This window comes from Sceloporus occidentalis, unplaced genomic scaffold (genome assembly GCF_023333645.1).
Source record: "Sceloporus occidentalis isolate IW3139 unplaced genomic scaffold, rSceOcc1.0.p SCAF_3, whole genome shotgun sequence".
NCBI classification, from domain to species: domain Eukaryota; kingdom Metazoa; phylum Chordata; class Lepidosauria; order Squamata; family Phrynosomatidae; genus Sceloporus; species Sceloporus occidentalis.
This window is the reverse complement of record NW_028316983.1, coordinates 249,426,129-249,452,728: the sequence shown is the minus strand read 5'-3', so window position 1 is coordinate 249,452,728 and position 26,600 is coordinate 249,426,129. Positions and strand designations below refer to the sequence as shown.

Genomic DNA, 26,600 nt, shown 5'->3' with positions numbered 1-26,600 from the left:
GAGGAGGCCCAGAGGCCAAGAAGAGGATGCTGTTGCTGGGTCTGGTTGTCTAGGAGACGGTTGCCATGGTCTCATCCAACAGCGGCCATTTTGTCTCCTGTCAAACCTCCCTTTTCTTGTCTCCCAGAAACAAAATGGCAGCCAAGGGCCCCACTTCCTATTAGGGCCAAAGAGGAGGAGCCCTTGCTCAGGTAAATGGAGGCCGGGGGGGGCGGTCCAAAGAAGGAGACCCTTCTTTAAATAGGTTATTTATTTGCTTATTTATTTAAAGCAGTGGTCCCCCAAACTGTGCTCTTTAAGGGAATTTTGGACTTCAGCTCCCAGAATCCCAGGCTATTGACCAACATGGCTGAGGCTTCTGGGAGATGAAGTCTACAATCCCTTAAAGGGCACAGTCTGGGGACCACTACTTTAAGCCATGGTTTAAACCAGGTTAGCTTAAACCATGGTTAGGTTAATGTTAGCGTACTTTAATTCAGTGGTCCCCCAAACCATGCTCTGTAAGGGAATTTTGGACTTCAGCTCCCAGAATCCCAGGCTATTGGCCAACATGGCTGAGGCTTCTGGGAGATGAAGTCCGAAATCCCTTGAAGGGCACAGTTTGGAGACCAGTGACTGAAAGTGTTTATCTCCACAGGGAGACAAGGTGGTCAGGAAGAAGCGTGGTGCCTGTGTCTCTCTGCGTCTCTCCCTACTTTTTGAACTGTGACGTCTTTCGAACCCAAATCACTGGGCCGCGAATGGTGTTCGTGAAGAAATGGGGGCCAGCGCACTTTCAGACAAATCCCTTTGCTCTTGTTCACGCTGCACTTGTGCCTTAGAGCATCCTGGGATTTGTAGTTGGCGCTCTGTCAGAGGACTCCCTCATCAAACTATAGATCCCAAGGTGGAACCGTGGCAGTTAAAACGCTAAGGAGGTGCGCAGTGCGCAAGAGACCCTGGCCTTTCGGATTTAGCTTTGTGGGTTTTTAAAAAAAATATTAATATTTATTCATTTTAATTAATAATAAACGATTGACTGCAGATGCAATCTACAATTCCTCCTTATCCACGGGTTTTTTTTATCCACGGATACAAGCATCTCAGCTTGAAGATGTCCCAAAAACGTATACATTCCAAATGGCGGACCTTGATTTTGTGCATTTTATACAACAAGGGACACCGTTTTGCTCTGCGCTTATATTTAACTGGACTTGAACATCCATGGATTTCGGTATTTATGGAGGGTCCTGGAACCAAACCCCAGCGGATACTAAGGACCCACTGCATTATTAAATTAAAAAGGAGAGGGAAATGGTAGCTGTTAGGCATTTTCCACCTGTATTGATTGTATATACAATCAATCAATCAATCAGTCAATCATTTATTAATGCTTTGACCAAAAGTCACTTGCATACAGTGTGTTAAAATGCAATACAGCATGTAGGAACGGCATAATAAAAGTGCAGCATAAACTAAATTTCATAATCATCTTGAATATAAAAGATTTAAAATTCAGTTCAGTTAAAATATGGACAATAAAACTACAGTTCTCCTTCCATTTCGTGAGGGATCTGTTCCGGACCACCCACTTAAATGGAAGTTCACAGATACTCAAGCCCCATTGGCTTTAATGCTCCAGTGCGCCATGGTTTTGTGCATGCGCCATTCGAACCCTCCCCGCTTGCTGGTCTGCAAAGGACCGAGACTGCAGGCTTGAAGTCCATGAAAATGGAGGGACAACTGTATAATGAAATGAGAGCATCCCCAGAGTAATCAATAGCAATGTCAGCAATGTACAGTATCTTGCCCAAATTTTCATTGCTTCCAGGGCAAAAAGAAAAACCTTGGTAGTTGCTAGTTGTGTTTCTGGCTCTTTGGAGTTGCCAGAGAGAAATTTGGAAGGGGCTCCTGCACCTTTTTAATGTGGCAAAGTGGGAATTTCTGTAGGTGTTGTTTGAGACAAGGAGCACCTCCTGAAATTCCTGCTTCACCCCAAACATAATAATTATCATTATTTGCATTGTTGTGTTTAATTATATCCCGCCTTGCTCCCAGTACAGGTGCTTAAGGACGCTATAAATTACAAAAACATACATTACAAACCCAAAGACTCTGCCCCAGTTTTCATTTTGGCAGCCCTAGTACAGGCTGAGTCTCCCTTGTATGGGAAGCTGAAATCCGAAACCTGCCAAAATCCAAAATTGCCCACAAGAGTGGCTGCGATAGGGACACCTTTGCTTTCTAATGGTTCAGTGTGCACAAACTTTGTTTCATGAACACCATTATTAAGCATATTGTGTATAAAATTACCTTCAGGCTATGTGTGTAAGGTGTATACAAAATGTAAATGAATTTCATGGTTAGGATTGGGTCCCATCTCCAAGGTAGATCATTATGTACAATGAGTCCTTGGTATCTGTTGGGGTTTGGTTCCAGGACCCCCGATGGATGCCCAAATCCCTGGATGCTCAAGTCCCATTATATACAGTGGCATAATAAAATGGCATCCCTTTTCTAAAATGGCAAAATCAAGGTTTGCTTCTTGAAATTTATATTAAAATACATATATATTGAAGCCACGGATGGCTGAATCTGTGGATGAAGTATCCATGAATACGGAGGGCCAACTATATATGCAAATCTTCCACTATCCCCAAAACACTGAAATCCAACGTTTTGGATAAGGAGACCCAACCTATAATGGTCGGATAAGGGAGACCCAACCTATAATGGTCGGATAAGGGAGACCCAACCTATAATGGTCGGATAAGGGAGACCCAACCTATAATGGTCGGATAAGGGAGACCCAACCTATAATGGTCGGATAAGGGAGACCCAACCTATAATGGTCGGATAAGGGAGACCCAACCTATAATGGTCGGATAAGGGAGACCCAACCTATAATGGTCGGATAAGGGAGACCCAACCTATAATGGTCGGATAAGGGAGACCCAACCTATAATGGTCGGATAAGGGAGACCCAACCTATAATGGTCGGATAAGGGAGACCCAACCTATAATGGTCGGATAAGGGAGACCCAACCTATAATGGTCGGATAAGGAGACCCAACCTATAATGGTCGGATAAGGGAGACCCAACCTATAATGGTCGGATAAGGGAGACCCAACCTATAATGGTCGGATAAGGGAGACCCAACCTATAATGGTCGGATAAGGGAGACCCAACCTATAATGGTCGGATAAGGGAGACCCAACCTATAATGGTCGGATAAGGGAGACCCAACCTATAATGGTCGGATAAGGGAGACCCAACCTATAATGGTCGGATAAGGGAGACCCAACCTATAATGGTCGGATAAGGGAGACCCAACCTATAATGGTCGGATAAGGGAGACCCAACCTATAATGGTCGGATAAGGAGACCCAACCTATAATGGTCGGATAAGGGAGACCCAACCTATAATGGTCGGATAAGGAGACCCAACCTATAATGGTCGGATAAGGGAGACCCAACCTATAATGGTCGGATAAGGGAGACCCAACCTATAATGGTTGGATAAGGAGACCCAACCTATAATGCAGCCTGCTTTCCAGAATTTGGAGGCATCTGGGATTTCTAGAAAATCCTCCCTCCTGTCTGCTGGAGGTCTTTTGAATTTAGTTTGTAAAAGGGTGGGATAAAAATATTTCCGTACATACAAACATGTTTCTGGTCCCCTCTTCATAAGGGAAGGTTGCCATCAGCCCTCGTCCGGGCAGGGAGACATCCGAGTCCAACTTGGTTTCAGAATTCGCACACAGAACTAGACTTCCAAGAGAGGCATTTTGCAACTTTCACATGCAAAGATTTATGAACAGTGTTTCTCAAGTTTCAGCCCTTGGCCACATACAGCATGTCTGTAGGTTATATGCGTACAGCGTGCCCTCCACTAAAAACGGCTGGGATGAAAATGGTCCCATCAAAACATTTGGCATTTGTGTTAGTGACCAGCCAAATGCTCCACCACTCTGTGTGTTATTTTCTGGCTCTTTGGTTTTTAGGGGTTGTGAAATAATGCCCTTGATTCCACACTAGCGCACACTCCAGTGCGCATGAGGGATTTGTGTGCCCCATAAGACACCAAGCAGTCAGTCGCAATCTTTTTTTGTCCCAAGGAGATGCGGAACGCTGCGCTGATGGATATCAGGTTTGTTGTTCCCATTATGTTTTAGGTTTGTGAATCTCTTTGAGTCACTTTAACTCTTGTGTTATTCACACATTTCATCATTCTGGGTTAAAATGGAGCCGCCTCCCTTCCTTTAGCAATACAGAGTTATCTGAATCAATTCAGAAGTGCATTCACACTGCCAACAATGCGGATCAATGCAGATCTTTCAGGAAAACCCCAGGGAAATAACAGGATCAAATATCCCAGGGTTTTTTGGGTTGTGTGCCTTCGGGACTTGTGTGAACATCAAGGATTCAACCCAGATTCACCCTGGATTAATTTTGTAGTGTGAATGGGGCCTTGTGTGCTTGTGTATGAGAACGTTGCCCCCCCCACAAATAAGAACAATGCCCCCCAAGTAGGCTTTCCTTTAGGTCCCTGATTTCTAGCATTGCAATCTTTTTAAAGACTTCAATGGGGCATTTAGGAAGAGAGTCTATACGCCCCAAGAAAAGGGGGGCAGGCAGAGCCTCAAGCGAAGGACAACACAGCAAACAGAAGGGTTCTTCTGTGATTCTAGAGATCTTCACTTTCTGCAATGTGTGAAATTTCAGAGAATCCTAGAGTTGGAGGAAGAGATCCTCCCTTGCCGGCCATCTATCCCCTTCTGCCGTTCAGGAACTCTCCATCCAAGGCCTCCTTGTGAGAGATGGCCACCCAGCCTCTGATTAAAACCTCCAAAGAAGGAGACGCCACAACCCTCCGTTGAGGCATCAGCGTCTTCCATGTCCAAAGCTCTTACTCTCAGGAGGGTTACAGGAAGTCTTACTTCCCAATGGAAGTCATTTCTTTCCCTGTAGCTCGAATCCATTTGCAGATTTGAAACTTTGAGGACTGAAGGAAAAATCAGTTGGGGCCAGAGTCCTCATTTGGGATGGCGGTGTCCTCAGTTGGCCTCCCTTTGCCCATAGCTACATCCGATCATGGCAAGGGATGCTCCACCAGCAACACAGCACTTTGGGGTGCATTACAGTGCCCTCCTTGTCTGGCCATCCTTCCAAATGGCAGCAGGAGGAGCTCTTGCTTCCCTTAATGGCAAGGAGCCCATTCCTTCCAAGAACAAGAGCAAAGGAAGCCCTGGGCCCTCTAGACCTCTGCGAAGGGAGAGAGCGGGGGCACAGAGCAGGTGTGGGGCTAACGCTTGCTCCAGGGACCCCTGCATTTCACTCAGTGGGGCAGCCAGGGCAGGGGCAGAGTCGATTCTTGGGCTGGGCTTGGAGGGACTTCCTTTAGACAGGCATTTTCAGGGGCTACCTGTGTTGGCCATGTAGCAAAGAACAATAACAGCCGAAATCCACAAAACAGGGGCGCCTTTCGGGGGCCAACCAAAATGCACAAAATACTTCTTGCAAATTTTCAAAGCTCAGCTGGCTTCTTTGTCAGGCAAAGATGTTAAAAAAGCATACAGGAGGGAAAAAATGTGAGGCTGCGAAGCTGGAGGCTTTCATGGCTGGCATCCCTAGATTTGTGTGTGTGTGTGGGGGGGGGGGGGGTGTTGGAGCTCTGTGGCCATGTTCTAGAAGAGTTTATTCCTGACGTTTCACCAGCATCTCTGAAGAGGCCAGCAGCCACAGATGCCTGCGAAACGTCAGGAATAAACTCTTCTAGAATATGGTCACATAGTCCGAAACACCCACAGGAATTTAATGATGAGGTTGTTAGTCACAAGCCTGCGTTTGGTTGCGATGTGGCTGCTCTCAGTCTGGTGTTGCTGGAGGCATCTCCTCCTCCTGGCCCTGGGGCTGCCCCAGGATATGAATATGGTTTAAGCTCCATTAGCAAGAGAAAGAGCGGTGCTTTGCCTTGATTACTATTTGACACAGTGACATTTCTCTGCACACACACACACACACACACACACACACACATCCCGCATGCACACTTGGCCAGCGTATCCTAGTCATGGCTCCAGGAATAAAACTGTGCTTGCCTCTGTTGCATCGATGCCAGTTGGGAAGAACCAGCCACCTTCCCAGAGAGCAGTGAGCGGAGGGTGGCCTTGTGCTTTGGGACGCCGGCCGGGGGCCATCCTTACCTTTTGAGGAAGCAAACCCCATGCTTCAGCAATGCACCGTCCTTTTCTCTGGTCAAACACTCCCACCCGGCTTAAGTTTATCGGTCTTTATGATGTCCCCCTCTTTACTCGCCTTTTCTAAAGAGCCCCCAACATTATAATCTTCCCTCGGAGGAGAATTCCTCTCGCCTCTCATTAAACGTTGATGCGCTTTGCTCAGCCCTTTCCCAGCTTTGAACTCCTTTTATTCCATTTTTAAAAAACCAAGTGTCCACATGATCCAGGAGTGAAAAACAAAACAAAACAAAAGCCAGAGTCCATTAGGGCCACCAAAAATGTCACATGAGTTTTCTTTTATCTTATCTCAAGGATTGATATCCCACCTTTCTTTCTCCCAGGACGGGATTCTCAGGTGCGACGCTCACTTTCTGCTGTTCTCACATTCCCCAGGTAGACCTCGGACGGGACGGAAAGGTGTCCAGAGGCCTTCAATTAAAGGCATTCAGGCTGGATGATTCACTGGCCAACGTCTCGCTTGGGATCTGGATAACCTTCAGCCTCGGGTGAGTTGACCAAGCGAGGCAGCTGCCTCACATACAGACAACTGTGCCAATACAATGCTAGCATGCCTCCGGAGCTTTGTCACCGCTGTTAAGGAGCGTGCCATATAATTATTGTTCATTAGCATAATCAAGAGATGCGGATGAGAAAAACAAGTCTGCCTGCCAGAAACTATGTAGCCCTTTAAAACTATTTTGTGGTCTGAAAGTATTGTCTTTTTGTCCTGTCCATCTGCCAGTAGCAGCACGCATGTCTTTTGGAGACCTCTAGCCCTCCAGCGAAAGGGGGTCAGGGATGGGCCTGAGGCTGCCTAGTCCGGCCAAGGAGGGCCAAGGCCCCATTGGGCAGAAAGGCGGCCAGGCCCACCTCTGTGCCCTGTCTCACAAACAGAGATTATTCACAGTCAAGAATCAGGTTCCTCTCGCAGGGTAAAGGGCACCATTACGCTGAGCAATGTGTGGGCAGCCAGGAAACTGGGGAATGAAAACAGCTCATTTCTCAGCCATCTTTTTGGCTGTCAGAAATAGGGTTGCCCAAGTGAAAACTGGAGAGGGCTCCTGTAACTCTTATGGCTCTGGTGCTATCAAGTTGACAGGCTGAGTAGATCACCATCAATGAATGAGAGACCTTCAAGTCCCCTGTTCCCCCAAATGCTCAGGTCTTGCAAATTCAGGGCAGCCAGTTTGGGGCTTCCTTGCGGGAGTCTAGCCTTCTGGAATGTGGCCTTCCTTGTCTCCTACGGCCTCAGATCTTACCGGCCATAATGGCCTTTTCAGTGAGTCCAAAGGTCTTCTCATGATACGGCCAAAGCAGGACAGCCTCCGTTTAGTCATCTTGGCTTCTAGGGAGAGTTCGGGGTTTGATTTGCTCTTGAGCCATTTATTGTCACCTTAACAGTCCATAGCAGTATCAGTACAACTTTTCCCCAGAACCACATTTCAAAGGAGTTGATTTTTTTGTTCTTCTTTTTACCTTTCTTCACTGTCCAGCTTTCACAACCAGACCTGAAAGTGGAAATGCAATGGCATGGATAAACCTGACATTGGTAGTCAACGCTATAGCTTTACACTTCTGGAACCTGTCTAGTTCCTTCATAACAGCCCTTCCAAGTCCAAGTCTTCTTCCGATGCCTTTACTGCAGTCTCTATTCAGATTAATGAGTGAGCCAAGGTATGGAAACTATTTCGATGCCTTCATTGACTACATTAAAGTTATGTAAATCATCTGTGGTCATTATTTTTGTTTTCTTAATGTTCAACTGTAAACCTGCCTTTGCACTTTCTTCCCTGACTTTCTTCAGTAATGGTTCCAAGTCTTTCCTGTTTTGCACTAGCAGCAGGGTGTCATCTGTATATCTTAGAGACAGTTGATCTTCTGCCAGAGCCATCAGGGCTTTACGGTGTCCTCAGCTTTCCTACAAGAGCCCATATCTGGGAAGAAGGGCCTGACCCAGATGTGATCATCATGGCTGGCTTTCACTAAAGATGCCGTTCCTGGGACCTCTCTGTCTCATGGAGTCAGCTTGGCATTGGCATGATGGACACAGTCTTTGGGTCTCAGGGTGAAACAATGATGCCACACATTGCTGTGGGCTTCTGTGGAATGTCATGGGTGGGGAGTAGATTTTCAGGTTCTTTTATCAGAGAGCAAAACAGATATTTCCACCCAGTCAACCTGTGCAGAATGAACCAGGAAGGAGGACAAGTGGGTGTCTCAAGAATGTCAAAGGCTCACACAGTAAGGCCAAGTGCACCTGGCACTCCTCCCAAGAAGGTGGGAGGATCTGAATTCCTGCATGGCAAGAGGTTGGAGAAGATGGTCCTTCCATCTCTATCATTCTGCCCATGGCCCTTGGCCGGAGGGAGGCAGCCGCTGGCCCTGGAGCCCTGGGCTCAGTCTCCTGTTTAGCATGGGCTGATGCCACCTTGCAACAAGGGGGCTGCTGACTGCGTGGCACATGGCAGGTGGCAGATCAAAATGGGGGAAGACCCAGGCAGCATGACAGTTCTCATTCCTTATCCAGTTTCTAACAAGTGTTGCAAATGGGAGATGCCATCTTTGAAAATCCTAGAATACTGCTTACCTATGTGTCAGAGGGTGGTTTTCCTGCCCCAGATGGTTGCTGGAAGAATTTCCCAAGAGAAATGGAAGAATTGCTCTAGAGCGGTAAAGACAATGTGTAGGGAATCTCGATAGGACTGCACCCGACATCGTGGCCTGTGTCAAGGAGAAGGGCACCGGCTTCTCTTCCAATGTCCAGTTGAGAGGGATGTGCTTCCTCCCAGGGAGTCTGCCCTGAATCCCCTTTGCTGAATTAATGCCCTTGGCCTGGCTTGCATAGACATACCTCCAAAGAATACCAACAACACCTTGAGAAAATGCAAGCCTCTGACTAACACCATCATTTAATAACTGTTCTCCTGTATGATTCTTAGCACCTTTGCCTCATGAAGAAGCCAGTGCTGCTTCAAAGGCTTGCATCATGGATTTTGGGTTGTTCTGTGTGTTTTGGATGTTATTGTACTTTGCTATATGGCCAGCACTGCTGCATCTGAATATGGTAGCGTTATGTAACGTTTGATATGTTTCCAAATTCCCCTTTTCAGGAGGCCTGGCACAAGGGGGACCTTACCCCTGCGGTGGGGACCCCCCCCCCCCAATTTGGGAGAAAGGTAGGATACAATTTGCATAAAATAAATCCTCTCTCAAGTCTGTCTCTTTCTCTGTGCCAGCTGTTTCCTGCCAGTGCTTTCTTGTTTGCTTCTCATCCCGCAAGATGGCAATTTGACTTTGGGCCCCCGGGCGTTCTCCAAGCATTTACAACCGCACGGAAGTTAATGTGTAATCCGACAGGGAAGGCAAAGGAAGTCTGGAAGGAAGACCTGTTAGTCAGGCACCCGGTCAGAAGGCACTTAGTGAGCCAGGTTGCCCAACTCACCTGCCGTTCCAGCGCTCCCCAGCCAAGCAGGTGGATCCCAAGGCGGCATGACTGGGAGGCTGGCTATTTAGAAGGCAGCACATGACCGCCTGGGCCTTCCTCTCTGGAGTGTCAGCCCAGACACCAGCCGACTGCCAGGGAGGATCCTGCACCAGGTGAGTGCTCTCTGAGGCAGGAGGCAGCTCCCTCCACACCTGCGGGGCACCTTGGCAGAGGTGAGCCCTGCATGCGCACCCACAACGTGAACATGATGAGGCAGCGGATGGGGAGGGAGAATCTGCATGGCCCGCCCCAGGCATGTCAGGACTTGGGGGCTTTGTCTGTGGGGCTCTAGGGGGATGGCAAAAGGGCAAACTCCCTCAAGGCAGGGGAGGCTCCACCACTTGCTCTCAGCTTGTAGGTGGCAGGGACACAAAGCTTTTTGGGTGGTCCTGCCAAGTTGCTTCGGGAACAAAAGGAAACATTCTTGTTTTCACCCACAAAGCTTTGTGTGGCTCAGGGCCCCAATGCCTCAAGGGCTGCCTTTCCCCACCTGAGCCTCTCTGCCTGAGGTGGGTTTCAGAAACCCTTCCAGAGAGAACCTGGGCAAAGGGCAGCAGAGCGGGGCAATGGACCTTCTCCATGCTGGCCCCTTCTTTTAGGGCACCTTTCCCCAAGAAAGCTGCCCTTTGCCTTGGCGCTGTCTTGTGCCAGGCTGAGGCGTACTTTGTTTCCTAGACCTTTGGACATTCGTTTTGTCCTAAGCTGGCACTGGGCTGTTTGTTCAGAAGTGGGACTGGGGCTGGTGGGTGGGGGGTCAACGTTTGGCTATGTTTCTACTGTGTTGCATTTCAACTGTGTTGTGCTGGTCATGGCTTAAGATGGTTTGTTCCTTTGCTGATTCTGGGCTTTTCTGTCTTTTCTTGCATGAATCACTCTGTTTTTGTGTCTAATGGATGGAGTGCGGCTAAATGCTTCTTTCTACCTGGCATTTGGGGAGGCTCTCTTCCATTCTGGACCAGCTCCAGCGGAAGAGGCAGCAGGCAAGGCAAATGGCTCCAGCGCAGATCATAGAATCCTAGATTCCTAGGCTTGGAAGAGACCCCAAGGGCCCCAATCCAGTTCAACCCCATTCTGCCATTCAGACGTGGATTCTGCGTCCACCTCAGCGAAAGCCAGTCTTACTTATTTATTTCTTATGCCGCCTTTCTCTCGCGACTCACAAAAGATGCTAAGCAATAACAACAAAAACAAAACACTACAATTTTAAAAACAGAATTAAAACCATCACATTAATATAAGAAGAATATAAAACCATTTTTAAAATGCTAAGAGCCAGCAAGGCGTAGCGGTTTGAGCATTGGACAAGGGCGTTTATCAACCAGGTGTGAAAATACTTTAATGTTACAACGTGAATTCGCATCGACTGATTCGCGCTCGCGCTGGATCTGAGCTGGTAAGACTCCCGTTTGATAAACTCCTAAGACTCTGGGGACCAGGACTGGATTCCCAGCTCAGCCATGAAACTCAGAGGGAGACCTTGTGCATGTCACACTCTCTCAGCCTCCTCAGTGGAAGGCAGTGGCAAACCTCCTCTGGACAAATCTTGCAGAGAAAAGCCCACAATGGGTTCTTCTTAGAGTCACCATAAGTTGGAAACAACTTGGAGACATACAACAACAAGTTAAAACCATTAAGTCATTTAAAACATACCAAAGCAAACACCCCAATCAGAAGCCTGCTTGGGTACCAGTCCATATTAAAATCCTGCTTGAAGAGAACAACAACAACAACAACAACAACAATAATAATACTTTTATTTTTATCCCGCTTTTCTGTAACTTGACAATCAAAGCGGCTCACAACACATTAAAATATCCACATTCACAACATTGTGTCCCAAATTCCCCCCCTTAAAACAGGATTAAACATGTTCCAATTAAAATATCTATTAAGAACACAATAAAAATACAGCGAGGACAGAGCGGGGGCTGATCCATGATGGGAGGGCAGTCATTCTGTGGCCGGGCACTTTATTCAGGAAAGGCCTGCTGGAAGAGATCCGTCTTGACAGCTTTTTTGAAGCTGTCTAAGCTGGTGATTTGGTGGATCTCGTCCGTCTGTCCGTCCGTTCCATAGTTTGGGAGCCATTGCAGAGAAGGCCCTCTGGGGAACCGGAGCACAGTCTTTGCCTGAGGGTGAATGGAGTCCAGGAAGGGGTCCAGCCTAGCTTCCCTTGGAACAGAGTTCCAGAGATTGGGAGCAGCCGCCGAGGAGGACCCATCTCCCCAAAGAAGCCAGTGATGGTGGCAGGACCAAGAGAAAGCCCTTCACTGAAGCTGTTAGGGTTCTGGTTGCTTCTTATGGGGAGATGCAGCCTTTCAAATAGTCCCAAGCCATATAGGGCCTTGTAGGTTGTGGCCAGCACTTTGAATTTTGCCTGGGAACAAACTGTTAGCCAGTGAAGCTGTTTCAAGAAGGGAGTTACGCCTTAAAGGTCCGCTCCGTTTTGATGATTGTAGATCAAGTTACTGATGTAATTATTTTAATTGTTGATTTTTTTGTTAATTTTAATGGTGGGAGGGTTTAGGGGTTAATGTAACTTTTTATTGTGTTTTTGTAATCATTTATGCTGTAATCCTTCCTTGATCCTCAAGGAGAGGCAGGAAATATAAATAATAATAATAATAATAATAATAATTATTATTATTATTATTATTATTATTATTATTATTTACATGATCCCTGTAACTGGCCCTAGCCAGCATTTTGGCTGCCGCGTTCTGCACCCGCTGAAGTTTCCAAACAGTTTCCAAGGGCAGGCCCACATAAAGTGCGTTGCAGTAGTCCAAACAAAGGCCCTCCTTCCGCTCCAGCCCCTCATGAGCTCTGCCAGTTCTGTTGTTCATTTTCTTTTCTTTGAATAGAAAACCAGTTCTGCGTACTCTTCATATCTTCTGATAACATCTCAGCTTCCCAGCGAATCAGGAGACCCAGTGATTCTCTTCCTCTTACTTATGACAAACTAGAAAAACCCTTGGTCTATTCGTCTTTGCTAGTTTCCCTCCATCGTCCCTGTGCCTTCCTAACTTTGTGTGTGAACACGTTCTTGGAAGCATCCTGGAAGCTTGTCCCTTTAGGGGTCTGCTTCTCTGTTCCAGGTGCTGTTGAAGGTCTTTGCAGAGCCGCCTCTCAGCCTCCCAAAAACACCTTTGGGGCCAGGGAGGGGCGTGCAACTGAAGGCTTTACAACTTGGAGGGAATTTTCTATCACCACCACCACCATCATCGTCTTCATTGCCAAACATGCTTGTTGTGGTATTTTACTTTATTTCTCCACGCAACGACCCAGAGAAGTAGGCCAAGAGCTGGAGTGTTTGGCCTGAAAAGAGAAGAGAAGATGGGACTTTCCTCAAATATCTGAAGGGCTGCCAGGTGGAAGACGGAGTGAGATCCGAAGTGTTTCTGTTCCAGAAGGTGGGACCCAAATCAGTGGATTCAGGTGACAAGAAAGGATCCTTCAAGACCAGGTAGAGCTTCCTGAGGGTAAGAGGGCTACTTGACTGTGGAATGGATGGCCTCAGAAGGAAGGGGCACAGTCCTCTCTGCCAGGGGTTGGATGGCCATCTCTTGGGGTGCCTTTGCTGAGGGTTAGCCTAGATTGCTTTTGGGGTCCTTTCCACCTCTGCGGAGCTAGGCTTCAAAGAAACAGCTGCTGACTGCTCTTTTGCCAGCTCTCATCTTGTTGTTGTTGTTGTTACCTGCCTTTGAGTCTGCTTTGACTCAGGGTGACCCTGTGGATGAGGCCCTTCCAAGTCCCCTGGCCTCCACTACTTTGCTTAGCTCTTGTGGACTGAAGCCCTTGACCTCCCTGGTTGATTCCAGCCATCCAGTGCGCGGCCTTCCTTTTTTCCTGCTTCCCTCCCCCTTTCCTGGCATTATTGCCTTTGCCTTCTGTTGATGTGGCTGAAATACGACAGCCTCCGTTCCATGGTCTTGGCTTGATCTGTTCAAGGACCCATTCATTTGTCTTTTGGGCTGTATCCTCCACAGTCTCCTCTGGCACCACATCTCAAAGGAACGGATTGTCTTCCGACCTGCTTTTTTCCTTGTCTGGCTCTCACATCCCCAGATGGTGATCGGGGGAATACAATGGCTTGCACGATCCTTAGTGTTCAGTGTCATACTTTTGCTTTTAATGATCTTGTCTAGTTCTTCCATCACTGCCCTCCCCAGTCCTAGTCTTCTTCTGATATATATGTCACCTTATATAGCAACTCTAATATATCAGCCATGTTAGTCTGGAAAATGAATATGCAAAGGGATCCTGCAGCACCTTTGAGACTAACTGATTACTTTCAAATACAAGATCCTTTTGAATACTAACTTGAATTTATGTCTCCCAAATTCTGCACATTCCAGACCAATGAGGCCTCAGTCCAGGAGCGCCTCAGGGGGCTTGGTTTCTTCAGCAGTTTGGAGGGAGCTTGCCTCCGATCTGGAAGCGTGGTGCCTGCCTCATCCCAGGTGGAAAGGGAAGCAGGTGTCTTAACCACCAGGACAATTATGGGGATGGCCCCAGGGATTATGGGGATGATGATGGTGGTGATGATGATGATGATGATGATGATGATGCGAGAACCCTTGCAATGTGGAACTTGATTAGCATCCTGGTTGCCATTCCTGCTTCTCTCTATCATTCTCACTCTGCCACTGTGGAAACTGAAGTGTGACGTGAAGGCAGGTCCAATTCAGGCTGGGCGCGGGTGGCTCCCTAGCAGGCTATAGGGAGAGATCTGTGGGATGGCCCGTCCTTGAGCGCAGAGAGGGGAACTCAGGATGTGTGGGGGGGGGTATTGGGGGTCAAGCAGTATCTGTGTCCATGGTCATCCTCCCTTCATGGATAGCCACCCACCATGCACTGTCTGTGCCACCACTTTCCACCTGTGGGCAGAGAATCTCCCAGCAAAGTCATGGCAGCTCCTTTTGTGGCTGAGTCCAAGACGGGTTCTGAGGAAGGAGTGCCCTTGTTGTAGCTCATTTACGCCTCATGCGCATGGGTCTCCTCCTGTGCCAGGAGCAGGAGCACATTTCTTGCATCAATGACCATGGAGTGTGAGATGGAGGTCTCAGCTGCTGGGCACCATCCCATGGGGGCACCCACTGGGGAACAGAGAGCTGGACAGAGCCACTGGGGAACAGAGAGCTGGACAAAAGCCACTGCCCTCGGCACTCAAAGCCCCTTCCCTGCAAGGAGCCCTCTGCCCACCTGCCTCAGCCACCGCCTGCAAGCTCCCTGGCCACTTGGACTGGGTAACTGCAGAAATGAGAGAGCCACTGGTTGTGTGAATGAGAAGCTTAGAAACAGAAGCTATCCTTATATCACACAGTGCCAAGTAGCGGAAGGGCTACTGGCGGTGGCAAAGTGGCAGTGCTGGATGAGGGTTAGGATGGGTTGGTCACACTCTGTGAGCATTAGGGCAAGCCAGCCTCCCTCCCGGATGCGCAGGCCAAGCCCGCAGAAGGAGGCCAGCAGCTGGCCCTCCGGAACCCCCCTGGCCAGGGCTCAGATCCTGGGGGTGCCAACTGTAAGGGGGTGGCACCAGGTATTTTCACCCTTGAGAGTCCGGTGGCTCTCTGACAGGCACAGTTTGAGTCAACCTGACCATTGACCCAAAGGAGTTCTGTATCTCTTGCATGATTCCCTCTCACCCAAGGCGAACCCCCAAATCTCTGGATGCAAAACGCACCCATGTGCAGGAGGGAGCCCAAGGGACCTCAGGATCGCCCTCTCCTGGGACCCCCCTCCCCGGAAAACCAGATCCCCCCTCCCCCCATTAATAGTGTTCAGGGCTGGGTGGGGCAGATTATATTACCATATTATTTATCATGAATCACTTCATGTACCCCCTGCCTTTTGCCCAAAAGTGGGAGCCCAAGGGGGCTTACAAATTAAAATGGGGTACAGTTTAAACATGGAGAAGAGCTACATTCCAATGGAAAGAAACTACCATATATACTCAACTTTATGCCCAAAAATTGACTCTAAAACCCTGGGTTGACTTTTGTATGGGTCAATACAGTAATACTGCTCTGAAAAGTCCTAAAACCGATTTCCTGTCAGTTCCTCCCTTTCTCAATCCAATGATAAAACCTTCTCCTCCAGCGCCAGGGAAATGGTGTCTGGCGGTCAGGAGAGGTCCAGAGAGGGAGAAGGAGGGAGCGAAGTGGGGTTTTCCTTTTGTCTTGTCCTTTACATCCTTTGTTCCGTGCCCCCAAGTTCAACCCTGGACTTATCCTTGGGTCATATCAAAAAGCCATGATTTTAGCTCTAAAACCTTCCCTCGACTTATACATGAGGTCAACTTGTACATAAGGATATAGGCTACCAACAATATTTTCCAAAACAAGTTAAAATATACCATTAACAATGATTTTAAAAGCAGTTTTAAAAAATGGTACTGCAGAGTTAATGGAAACAGTGCAGCATGGATGGGTGTGTGTGTGTGTATGCCCACCTACTTGTATGTCATTCCCAATTTAAGTGATCCTCCTCCTGCTTTGTTAAGAGTAAGAGGGTTTCTGCACAGTTTTCAAGTACTGTTCCCACTTTGGGACTTCGTATGGGAAATGCATTTGCACAAAAGCACACATGGTTTGTGTGGAAAATGTTTAGTGGCTAGAAAATGTGTGTTCATCTGCGCACACTGACTGCGTCCCTCATGCGCACAGTCACCCTGTTCTTACACAGGACCCTCAGGACCCTCACCCTTGCATGCCTTGATGGTCACTCTGCCTGCTTCTCAGATGCCCCTTTTCCTTCCACCACCGTAGGAACCTTCTCCTGTTTGGCTGTTCTTCATCCTTCCTCTCTTCTCACCACCTTTTCCTCAGACGGTTTGCATTGTGTTTTGAGCATCAGAATTTCTCATCTGGGTTTTCTTCCAGAGATGTGTTTGATGTATATGTGTGTGTGTGTGTGTGTGTGTGTGTGTGTGTGTGTTAAGATCTTGCAGCCAGATGCCCCTTGTGCCGTTTCCTTCTCCAGGCAAAGGTCACCCAGTGGACTCATTACCCCTTTCCTGGACAAAAGAACTGAGTGCATTTTTCTGCAGATGAAATTTCACATGTCCCAACAGGTGAAAAAGTTCATGGCTGAGGAGAAAAATCTGCTTACTCTTATCACAGTGTCTTGATTGTCAAGACACCCCTTTTTTTTGGTCCAGGGTGCAGATGTTATCTTGGAAATAAGCAACTCAGCTCCCACTTCTCCCTCTTCCTTCCCGCAGCATCCATCGGCAGAGCCCTACAAGACGGAGACCCCAGCCCCCTGAGAGCTCTCTGTGGCCCTGAGCTGCCCTCGGAGGGACCCCCACTGCAGCCTCCCCCATCGCCACTGTCACCCTCCATCATGGGTCTGCGAGAGTCGCCCTACACCAGTCGCTTCTTGGGGGGCATGAACACGGTGGTCCGAGGCATCTTATTCCCCAGCTATTGGCTGCTGAACCAGCTTCTGGCCCTGCAGCGCACCACGGCGGAGAAGCAGGCCCAGCGGAACAAGCGGTGCCCCCCTTACCCCCTGCGGGCTCTGGCCAAGGGCTTGGTCATCCTGCCCGCCTTCCTACTCTCTGCTCCCATCTCCCTCCTGGCCTTCCTGGTCTGGCTGCCCCTCCAGGCTGGCCGCCGCCCCTTCGCCTACCAGCACACCTCAGGCCAATCTCCCCCGGAGGAATGGCCGCTCACAGAGGGCCAAAGCCGGGCCTTTGGCTTCCTCAGCTCCAACGTCTGCCTGCTCCCCGAAGGCCTGGCTAAGTTCAGCAACCTGGGCCAGACCCAATGGCGGGCCAAGCACATCGCCCAAGGACTTGCCCAGGCAACACGACGCAGCTCCCTCTCCTGTGAGCCGATCCCCAGGAATGCCTTTGGGATCCCCGACGGGCAGAAGTATGGGGCCATGGGGTCCAGCCCCCCACGTACCTGTCGGAGCCCCTCCGGGGATGACCCAAGCAGTGTGACCATTCAGATACCCCTGGATGACACACTGGGGGAGATCACCTGCCGGTTCCCCGCTGGGGCAGACTTTGTGTGCCTACAGGAGGTCTTTGACCTCCAGGCCGCCAACAGCCTGCGCCAGCGCCTGGGTTCCTGCTACGAACACATCCTCTACGATGTGGGCACCTACGGACTGATGGGCTGCTCTGCCTTGAAGCTATTCAACAGCGGGCTGTTCCTGGCCAGCCGCTACCCCATCCTGGCTGCCCAGTACAACTGCTACCCCAATGGCAAAGGGGAGGATGCCTTTGCTGCTAAGGGACTCCTCTGTGCACAGGTAAGTCGTTGGAGGGCATAGAGCTGACAAAGGAAGGAACGTCCCCCAGCCATCCCCTGAGCAGTTCCTTTCCGAGGCTGGTATGTGCAGGATTCTGGGTTCCCCAGGTAATGCTGACCCTGGAGGTGTGCCCCAGTGCCACTTTGGCCAGAAGGGAAGAGGTTGGTGGCGGCTTCCAGGCCCTTAGATGCCACTGGGCACAGTCACTGTGCTCCTCTGCTGGCTCTGCTTATGGCCGTTCCATGCAAAGGCAATCCTGTTGGTAGTGGTGATCCCCAATGGATGCAAAGGGCTGCCTCTTCCACTCCCTTGGTAGCAGGGGAGTAGGAGGCCAGGCCTTGGGGCAGAGGGGCAGCTGGATGGCATTTAGGTCCCATGGTTGGACCAAGGCGGGCATAAAGTACAGTGGGCCCTTGGTATCCACTGGGGTTTGGTTCTAGGAACCCCCAAGAAGACCAAAATCTGTGGATGCTCAAGTCTTATGAAATACAGTGGCATAGTGAAATAGTGTCCCTTATACGAAATAGTAAAGCCAAGGTTTGCTTTCTGGAATGAATACATTTTTTGAATATTTTCAAGCCGTAGATGGTTGAATCCATCTACGGCTAAATAATCCGTGGATATGGAGGGCCAACTGTGCAAGTTAGAAACAAGAGCAACTAACACTGCACACAATACAAAAATGTAAAGCCCATTAAATACGCAATAAAGGTAAAAAGGTAAAGGTAGTCCCTTGACAAGAATGTCTAGTCATAACCAGTTGTAGGGGGCTGTGCTCATCTCCGTTTCTAAGCCAAAGAGCCAGCATTGTCCGAAGACTTCTCTGGTGGCCATGGGGCCAGCATGGCTGTACCCAACGCTGTTACCTTCCCACTGAAGTGGTACCTATTCATCCTTGTATTTCTATGCTTTTGAACAGCTAGTTTGGCAGAAGCTGGGACTAGGGACAGGAGCTCACCCCATCATTCGGCACTTGGGCCTTGGACTGCCAACCTTATGATCTTCAGACCATCAGAACTGGCTCCTTAACCACTAAGCCAGTGCATCCGTAAATACGCAATACTACCCAACGTTTATTTTAAAAAGGAATGTAATGGCATTTTAAAAGCGTGTTCAAGTGTTGTTTCCTTGTGCATCCAAGGGGACCGTTTCTTCCTGGACCCCAGGCCAATATGCCATGGACACAATCCATCCAAGAGCAAGGACTCTTCCTCCCCAGCCGCATCCTTTCCAACTCTCTTTGGAGTTCCTCTAAGCTGCACATCCTCTAAACTTCCACTGCCACTTTTTGGGCAGCTCCCTGATCAACAGAGGGGCAAGAAGGGTCAGTGGGGCATCTCTGCAGCCTCTTTGGTCTTTGTCTGGAAGAAAGGCCTGGCCAGCCAGCTTGGGACAAAGCCTGGAGCACCTTCCCAGTCAGAAGAGGGGAGCAGAGACGTGGGGAGAGATCCCAAAGGCCTCTGAATGCTCAAGACCCTTTGTGAGATGGGGGGGGGGCTGTCTTTGTGCGACACACACACAGGCACACTGTCTCCAGTCTGAGTCAGGAGGGGGACACAATTGAGCAGAACCCAAGGAAAAAAATGACTTTATTTGCTAGTTTTGCTGGTGAATTTACGGTATATACTCGTCTATAAGTCTAAAACTTTATGCCCAAAAATTTACCCCAAAAACCCAGGTTGACTTATTTCTGAGTCACTATGGAAATGAGATAGCAGCTCTTTCAGATTTCCCCATTCGGTGCAGAGGAGAGTTTATTTCTCTCTGAAGCCAAGCAGAAAGAGTCCTGGGTGATGGGTTGATATTGCTGTTTGTTTAAGAGTCCATCTCCCACTGAATTGATGCAGCAAAAAGCCTCAATGGGAGTTTCTCTTGCCACACACACACACACACACACACACACTCTGAAGGAGCCTCCAAGTTTTGCCCTCGACCGATCCAAGGGTCATGGCAACATCAACAATTTTGGCCCCCAAACCTGACCTCAACTTATACATGAGGTCCACTGATACTTGAGTATATTAAGCAATTATGACAACTCCCTATTTCTTCCGATAGGCATTCAGAACCAGTTTTATGATATTTTCCTCTTGTTCTGCTTCTTGCTCACTAATTTTTGGGTTTCTGTTTCTACCTTTTCATTCAACAAAATGTAGTCATAAAAAACCCCTTTTAAAAGTTTGATGTAATAATAGAGGTGTTGTTTTTTAAGAAAATTAAAAACTCCCAGGATTCTGGCTGCCATCCCAGTCTGGAGTTGAAGTCTTAAAAAGGGGAACTTTCCCAACCTCTGCTTTTGAGGTTGGCACCTCCCCAGAAGCCAAATACAAACCTGGGTGCGAGGAGCTGGTTGTGCCAGCCTTCTTCTCCCATGACACCCCATTGAGATCCATCCTACTGGGGTCTTTATCTGGGGTCTCTGAAGGCCTGAGGCTGGGAAGGGGGTCCTGGGGCTCTGGTGGCCATGGGGAGCCCCCCTTTTCACCTTTCCGCCTGAAACTGCCGTCTTTCTCTTCAGGTGTTGCTTCTCCACTTGTCTGTCTCTCGCAGGTTCACCTTGGATCCTCCCAAGGGAAAAGGGTTGTGGGGTACCTGAACTGCACCCACATGCACGCTCCAGATGGTGAGTATGGGGCAAGGAGTAAGGGGGGGGGGCAGGCAGACTTCAGCATTGAGGGTGGGAGATGCAGTCCTGCCCCTTCTGTCTTCCAGCTGGCAGGGGGGCTGCCATCCCTGAGCCACCCCAACTGCCCTAAGCTTCTGCTGCCTGACTCTCTGGCCAGAGTGACCACATGGCCAGGAGGTGCCTCGCTTTAGGATCATTCTGGAAACAGCCTGCTGTGGCTGCTCTCTGGAAGCGCTGGAGCACACCACTCCACCCTCCAAGTTGACCCAAGCCTTTCTTGACCAGGAGGCACCTGTGGGACCCAATCCCTCCTCCTGAGGATTCCCTCCTGGCTCTCAAGGGCTCTGGACAGTGCTTCCATGGGCTTCCTTTGTAGTCCTTTGGATGCCATGGCTTCTCTCAGCATCCTCAGGAGGGTCACTCTGGCTTCCCCCCTCAGCCCAAAACAGACATGGGGGCTAATGCAGCCCCATTTCCACCCCTTCCCACAGCCGATGCCCCCGTCCGGTATGACCAGATGACCCTCGCTATGCTCTGGGCCCAGCAATTCCAGGACACCTATGCTCAGCTGGGGGATGTGGTGGCCTTTGACATCTTCTGCGGGGACCTCAATTTCGACAACTGCTCTTCAGGTGCGTTGGGGGGCCAGGCCAGACTGGGACAGACGGACACACTCAGATGTCCCTCTCCTTTGCTCTCATGCACCTTTTTCCCTCCAGGTGATGAGCTGGAACAAAGCCATGAGATCTTCAGCATCTATACGGATCCTTGCCGTGTTGGGCCTCGGAAGGACAAGCCCTGGGCCATCGGTAGGTGTCTCTCTGACCCTCTACACCTCTGTCCATCCCCTCCTGTGTCTCAAAGGGAAGAGGGCCCACCTCTTGGCTTGGCAGCCACATCGGAGTAAAGGTGGCAATTTGGGGTCTGGGCTTTATCTTCCTTTTTCTCTTGGTCTAGGGAGCTTTAGCCCACATGCAGGATAATGTGGAGGAAAGGGTGCTGACAACCCCTTCCCCCCCTGTGCCCTGTGGACTTGGCGCTCTCCTTGTGGGGTGGGACAGGGTGGAAAGTGGCAGGGCAGGGGGTCAGCTTCTGCTCCTCTTTCTTAGGGACCCTGCTGGACTACATGGAAATCTATGATGAGGCCGTGTCCACCCCGGAGAGTATGAAGAGGTGAGGGGCTTGAGGAAGGGGCTCATGGAACGACAGTGGACACTGTCCTTGGAGACTGGGCTCTTGCTGGCATGGGGAGGGGCCCTAACATCAACCACATTTTGGGGGGGAATCAGCAGAAAGATACCCAAACGATGTTACTTGTTGCACTAATGAAGTGACTTTGGCCAACATTACTTTTGAAACGTAGCACCATTCTATCCTCATTATTGAGAAGAGTAACTCATTCTAGGTGAGTGTATTCCTTGGGGTTCTTCCCGCCGCCTGTATTGCTGTGGATGGCGGTGGGGGCTGCATGGGGTGGCAGCCCACCTTCATCAATGCTGTAATTCTACTCTCCAGAAGCACCCAGTGAGACAGCACACAGGCATCAGTCAAGAGCAATAGCAATAGCAGCTTCATTTATATACTGCTTCTTACCACTCTAAGCGGTTTACAACTGTAAGCTAATTGCCCCCATCAAGCTGGGTACCCCTTTTAGCAACCTCCTGGGAAGGATGGGAGCCTGAGTCGAGCCTGAGCCCTTGCTGGAACTGGATCGCAACCTTGTAGTTTGTGAGTGAGTGAGTGAGTGGCTGCAGGACAGGCATTTAACCATCAGAAGCCAGGCCTTGGGAAGGATGGGGGGCATTGGGAAGATCTGTAGCCCTTTGCACCTTAGGCTGTTTTTCTCTCTGCTTGCAGGACTCTGGAGCAGCCGGAGGGTCGGAGGAAGTTCCTGGCCGGTCCAGTCCTGGCCAATGGGAAGCTGGACCCTTCGGCCACTGGGAGCGAAGGGCGGCGCCTGGACTACATCCTTTACCGGGAGCACCCCGGACCCCTGGCCTTGAAAACAGTCAGTCTGGGTGCCCCTTGCAGAGGCTACTTGCCTTAGCTTATGCGTGCCATCAGAGGATGGGGGCAGCACTCAAGGGAGCATGGGTGGAATAGCACTTTCTGGCTTAAGAGCAGACAAACACTGCTGAGGGGGGATATCAGGCCAAAAGAGGCCTGTCTAGACCAGCATCCTGTTCCTTCAGTGGCCAAAGAGAGGCCCCAATGAGGATCCCATCAGCAGGCCCTGGGGGCCAAGAGCAGCAAAGACCTGGCATCCCGAGTCCTTTTGACTTTGGCACTGGAGGGAGCACAGAGCCTTCATGCTCAGTATCCCTTGCAGCTCACCACATTTGAATCTGGGCTAAAGAGCCAAGGGGTGTTGGTGGCCGCATGAAGCTTTCCATCTCTTCTCCCACTCACCCCCATCAGCCCGAATCCTCATGAGTTGCTCCTAAATTGGAGCAGGATTTAGGGATGGTGGCCATAGCAAGAAGGGGGTTGTCTCACCTCTCACTTTGGCCAGATTCCTTTGCTGCATGGCCAGAGCTCCAGCAGTGGTTGTGTTACTGGATTATGAAAGGTTATGTTTATGGCACATGGTACCAGACGGCTGGATAAATAGCTCATGCTTGTCTTAGTGTGAAGTACAGAAGCGTTGCTATTTTCCTGGAAGCCCAGGGCCCAAGAGTCCCCCTTTTCACTCCCACTGGCTTTCTCTACCCATGAGCAATGCATTCTTTTTCCCCTTCAGCCTTCCTCCACATTTGTCATATTAAGGAGAGATGTAATGGAGGCCTTTCACTGTCCAAAAGGTCCAAAAGGCCCTTGTGCAGAAGAGGGAGCAGGCTTGCTCTCCATCCACTGCCTGGAAGAGAAGGGGACTGGGAGTCTTTGCTAAAGATGAGGGGGAGTTCTTTGGCAGAGGAATGGCTGCCCCAGAAAGCGATGCGCTCTCTCTCACAGATGCTATTTCTGCTGAGGCTGTGCGGACTCTGCTGGAAGCCAGTGTGGCACTGGGTCCTGCGCTGAATGGAGTAGGTTGGGAGCAGATTGCATTTCATAACTGCCCCCAGGGCTTGAGATTTTGTGGTAGGTTCCCATTGAGTGGCATGGTATGAGCTGTGAGGGGACAAAGGACTGCCACATGCAGTGCCTTACAAATCCACCATCCAGCCAGCCCTTACAGTTGATTTGTGGGGGGGAATGGGGGGCTCTAGGCCTTGACTGCCCCGGCGCTCCCTCGGCCTCCTGCCCCTCTTGCCAAAGGCTGCTCTGACGCTTTATTTCCCTTCTTTTTCTTTCCAGGCTGTGGAGAAGGTCTCCTTTATCACCCAACTGGCCACCTGCTCCGACCATTTGCCCTTTGGGCTGCGGCTCCATGTCACTTCCATCATGGCACATCCAGAAGTATGAACTTTGCCCACTGCCAGCCGAGGAAGACAACCCTGAGGGGGCACGGGCACAAAGAGCCTGGCTGCCCCTTCCCAAAGCCCTGTCGTGGGAGATCCAGGTGTTCCAGAGGGTGGCACCCCCAGCTCCACGTAGGGCAGCCTGGTCAGTAGGCATCAGCCTCTCTTGGGGAGCAGTGAGGCAAAGGAAGAGCAGGGGCTCTCCGAGATGGAGCTAGTGGCCCCAGGGGCAGCGATAGCAGGCTGGCAGCTCCCTTCAGGCCTCGGGGGTCACAGCCTGATGGAGGGGCCCTTGGAGACTACCCCATTGCCTGCATTGGCCACCTCCACACTGCACCTGCAGGCTGATGGGTCCTGAGTTCCAAACACTCCTCCTTCACAGTGCTCTCAGTCACTTGCGAGCCTTGATTACTCCTCTGCTCAGATGGTGCCAGAGGATGGGCTGGGCTACGAAGGGTTAGCTGTGCTACTTTGGTGGGTCTATCAATATCGTGTGAGCGATGGGCAGCCATGGCACACAGCCTCTGAGTGCTTGGCGGAAAAGAAGACATGGCTGTGGCAGAGGGTAGTGCCCTTTTCCCTTCAACGTTGGCCAAGGACAGTCTTTGGCTTGAACCCTGAGGGACTCCAGGAATAGTTTTTCTGGCCCTGGTAGATGTTGGCCTCAGCTGCAATGGCAGATGGAGGAGGGGGCCTCTGACAGACTCCAGGGTTGTGAGGTCAGAAGGTGGAGGACCATTATGGAAGGAAGGGTTTTGTTCCATTTCTTTTTCCATACAGATTGTACCAGTAAAACAGTCCTAACACTGAATTTCTCCCCTTGTGTTCATTCTCTGTCCTTTCCTCTCCCCTTTTGGTCCTCTTGCTCCATGAGGGGTCAGTCCCTTCCCGCTGGACCCTGAGGGCCGGAGATCTGGATCATAGCAGGGGTCAGGGAGGGGTTCTGTGTGGAGGAGATCTCCTGGCCCCATGGGCTCTGCCTGCCCTCCTTTACTCTTGCTCCATCTGGTGCCCTCCTCTGGCTTCCTTCCTTGGAGGTCTTTAAGCAGAGGCTGGATGGCCATCTGTCAATGGGAATGCTTTGATTGAGAGTTCCTGCATGGCAGAATAGGGTTGGATTGGATGGCCCTTGGAGCTCTTCCAACTCTTGTGATTCTATGGTTCTAATGCCCCATGCGCCATCCTATGCCCTCAGCAAAGTGCCCGCTTGCAGAGCAAAGGAGTGTCAAAGAACCGTTAGAGGTCCAGCCTTTTCTGCAAAGGTTTGGATCAACCCAGTGGGCTCCTGAGGATACACAGATGGATTGGCCAGGTATCACAACAGCTTTGTCTTTAGCCACTTCTCTGGTGTTTTAGCTGCACTGGGCTCTCCGTCCAAAAAGGAAAGAAGTTTTATTGCTTTAAAATGTACACTAATGTCAAAGAGCAAACGGGGTGAAAACCACTCTACTTAGGAAGCTCCAGCTTTGGGTAACAGATTCGTATCGCACAATCTTGTGTCTGGAAGTTTAAGTTAATGTAGTTGTTGCTGCCAACGCTTCTGCATGCCAGTTGCCTCTCGCCCCACTTTATTTTGATCATTTAATTGCATTTTAACATTTGCATGAGCTTTGTTCAGTTTAATAAGCTGTCTTGAATCCTAGGCTCATGCTGTTGTAAATCTTCTTCCCCACAAGTTCAGCCCCTTTTCTCCCAGATTTGAGTGGGTCTGGGGTCCCCTTAAACTAGAGGGGGAAAGGACACTCTTTCTGCAGGGGGGACCCTAAGGATGGGGAGAATATTATGTCTGGTTACTCATTCCCAGGCCGAAAAATGAGTTTCCCAACAGAAGAGAAAAATCAGAGACCAGCAAGATTCCCGCCTGGTTTTCCTCCTGGCATTTGAAACCCAGGAGAGCTGGCAGAGGAAAAATACATAGACTCATGATCCACCCTCACCTGGAAGCCAAAAACTGTGGAGGGTTGACACATCTCTGGAAAAAGGGGGCTGGGGGCCCTGCAGGGGAAGAGAGCCTTCCTTCCTTCCTTCCTTCCTCCCTTCCTTCCTTCCTTCCTTCCTTCCTGATATGAATGCAGCCAGCCCTCCTTAGCCATGGAGTCTTTTTTATCCATGGATTCAAGCATCCTTGGCTTGAGAATATTTTTAAAAATATAGAAATCCCAAAAAGCAAACCTTGATTTTGCCATTTTATATAAGGGACACCATTTTACTATGTCGTTTTACTTGCACATCCGTGGGTTTTGGCATCCACAGGGGGTCCTTGAAATCAAAGTCCAACAGATATGGAGAGCCCACTGTAGTAGTAGTCGTAGTAGTAATAATAATAATAATACCTGTGTCTGTCATCAGTAATGGATTGGGTAAAGAAGTGGAAACTTAATCCAGACAAGACAGAGGGGCTCCTGGTCAGTCGGAGGACAGATTGGGGAATAGGGATCCAGACGGTGTTAGATGGGGTCACACTCCCCCTGAAGACACAGGTTGGCAGTTTGGGGATACTCTTGGACTCAGCTTTGAACCTGGAGGCCCAGGTCTCTGCTGTGTCAGGAGTGCTTTTGCACATTTAAAACTTGTGCGCCAGCTGTGCTCGTTCCTTGAGAAGCCA

The 26,600-nt window shown here is 49.9% G+C and overlaps 1 protein-coding gene across 4 annotated transcripts; it reads left to right on the top strand.

The window, feature by feature from the left end:
* Nucleotides 1-24,787, top strand: LOC149317790 (sphingomyelin phosphodiesterase 5-like). 4 transcript variants are annotated; one of them, XM_089513271.1, is made up of 11 exons: nucleotides 1-191; nucleotides 6,616-6,728; nucleotides 7,716-7,896; nucleotides 9,459-9,819; nucleotides 16,932-17,971; nucleotides 20,522-20,594; nucleotides 21,089-21,229; nucleotides 21,317-21,406; nucleotides 21,707-21,770; nucleotides 22,455-22,605; nucleotides 23,892-24,787. In XM_089513271.1, exons 5-11 carry the CDS (start codon nucleotides 17,054-17,056, stop codon nucleotides 23,997-23,999), a joined length of 1,545 nt encoding a protein of 514 aa, XP_089369397.1. In that variant the 5' UTR covers nucleotides 1-191; nucleotides 6,616-6,728; nucleotides 7,716-7,896; nucleotides 9,459-9,819; nucleotides 16,932-17,053; the 3' UTR covers nucleotides 24,000-24,787. The 4 variants fall into 4 exon arrangements, with proteins under 4 accessions (XP_089369397.1, XP_089369396.1, XP_089369400.1 ...); XM_089513270.1 differs by lacking the exon at nucleotides 9,459-9,819 and adding an exon at nucleotides 9,333-9,398; XM_089513274.1 differs by lacking the exons at nucleotides 9,459-9,819; nucleotides 23,892-24,787 and adding exons at nucleotides 9,333-9,398; nucleotides 23,550-23,629.
* The last annotated feature ends 1,813 nt before the right edge of the window (nucleotides 24,788-26,600 follow it).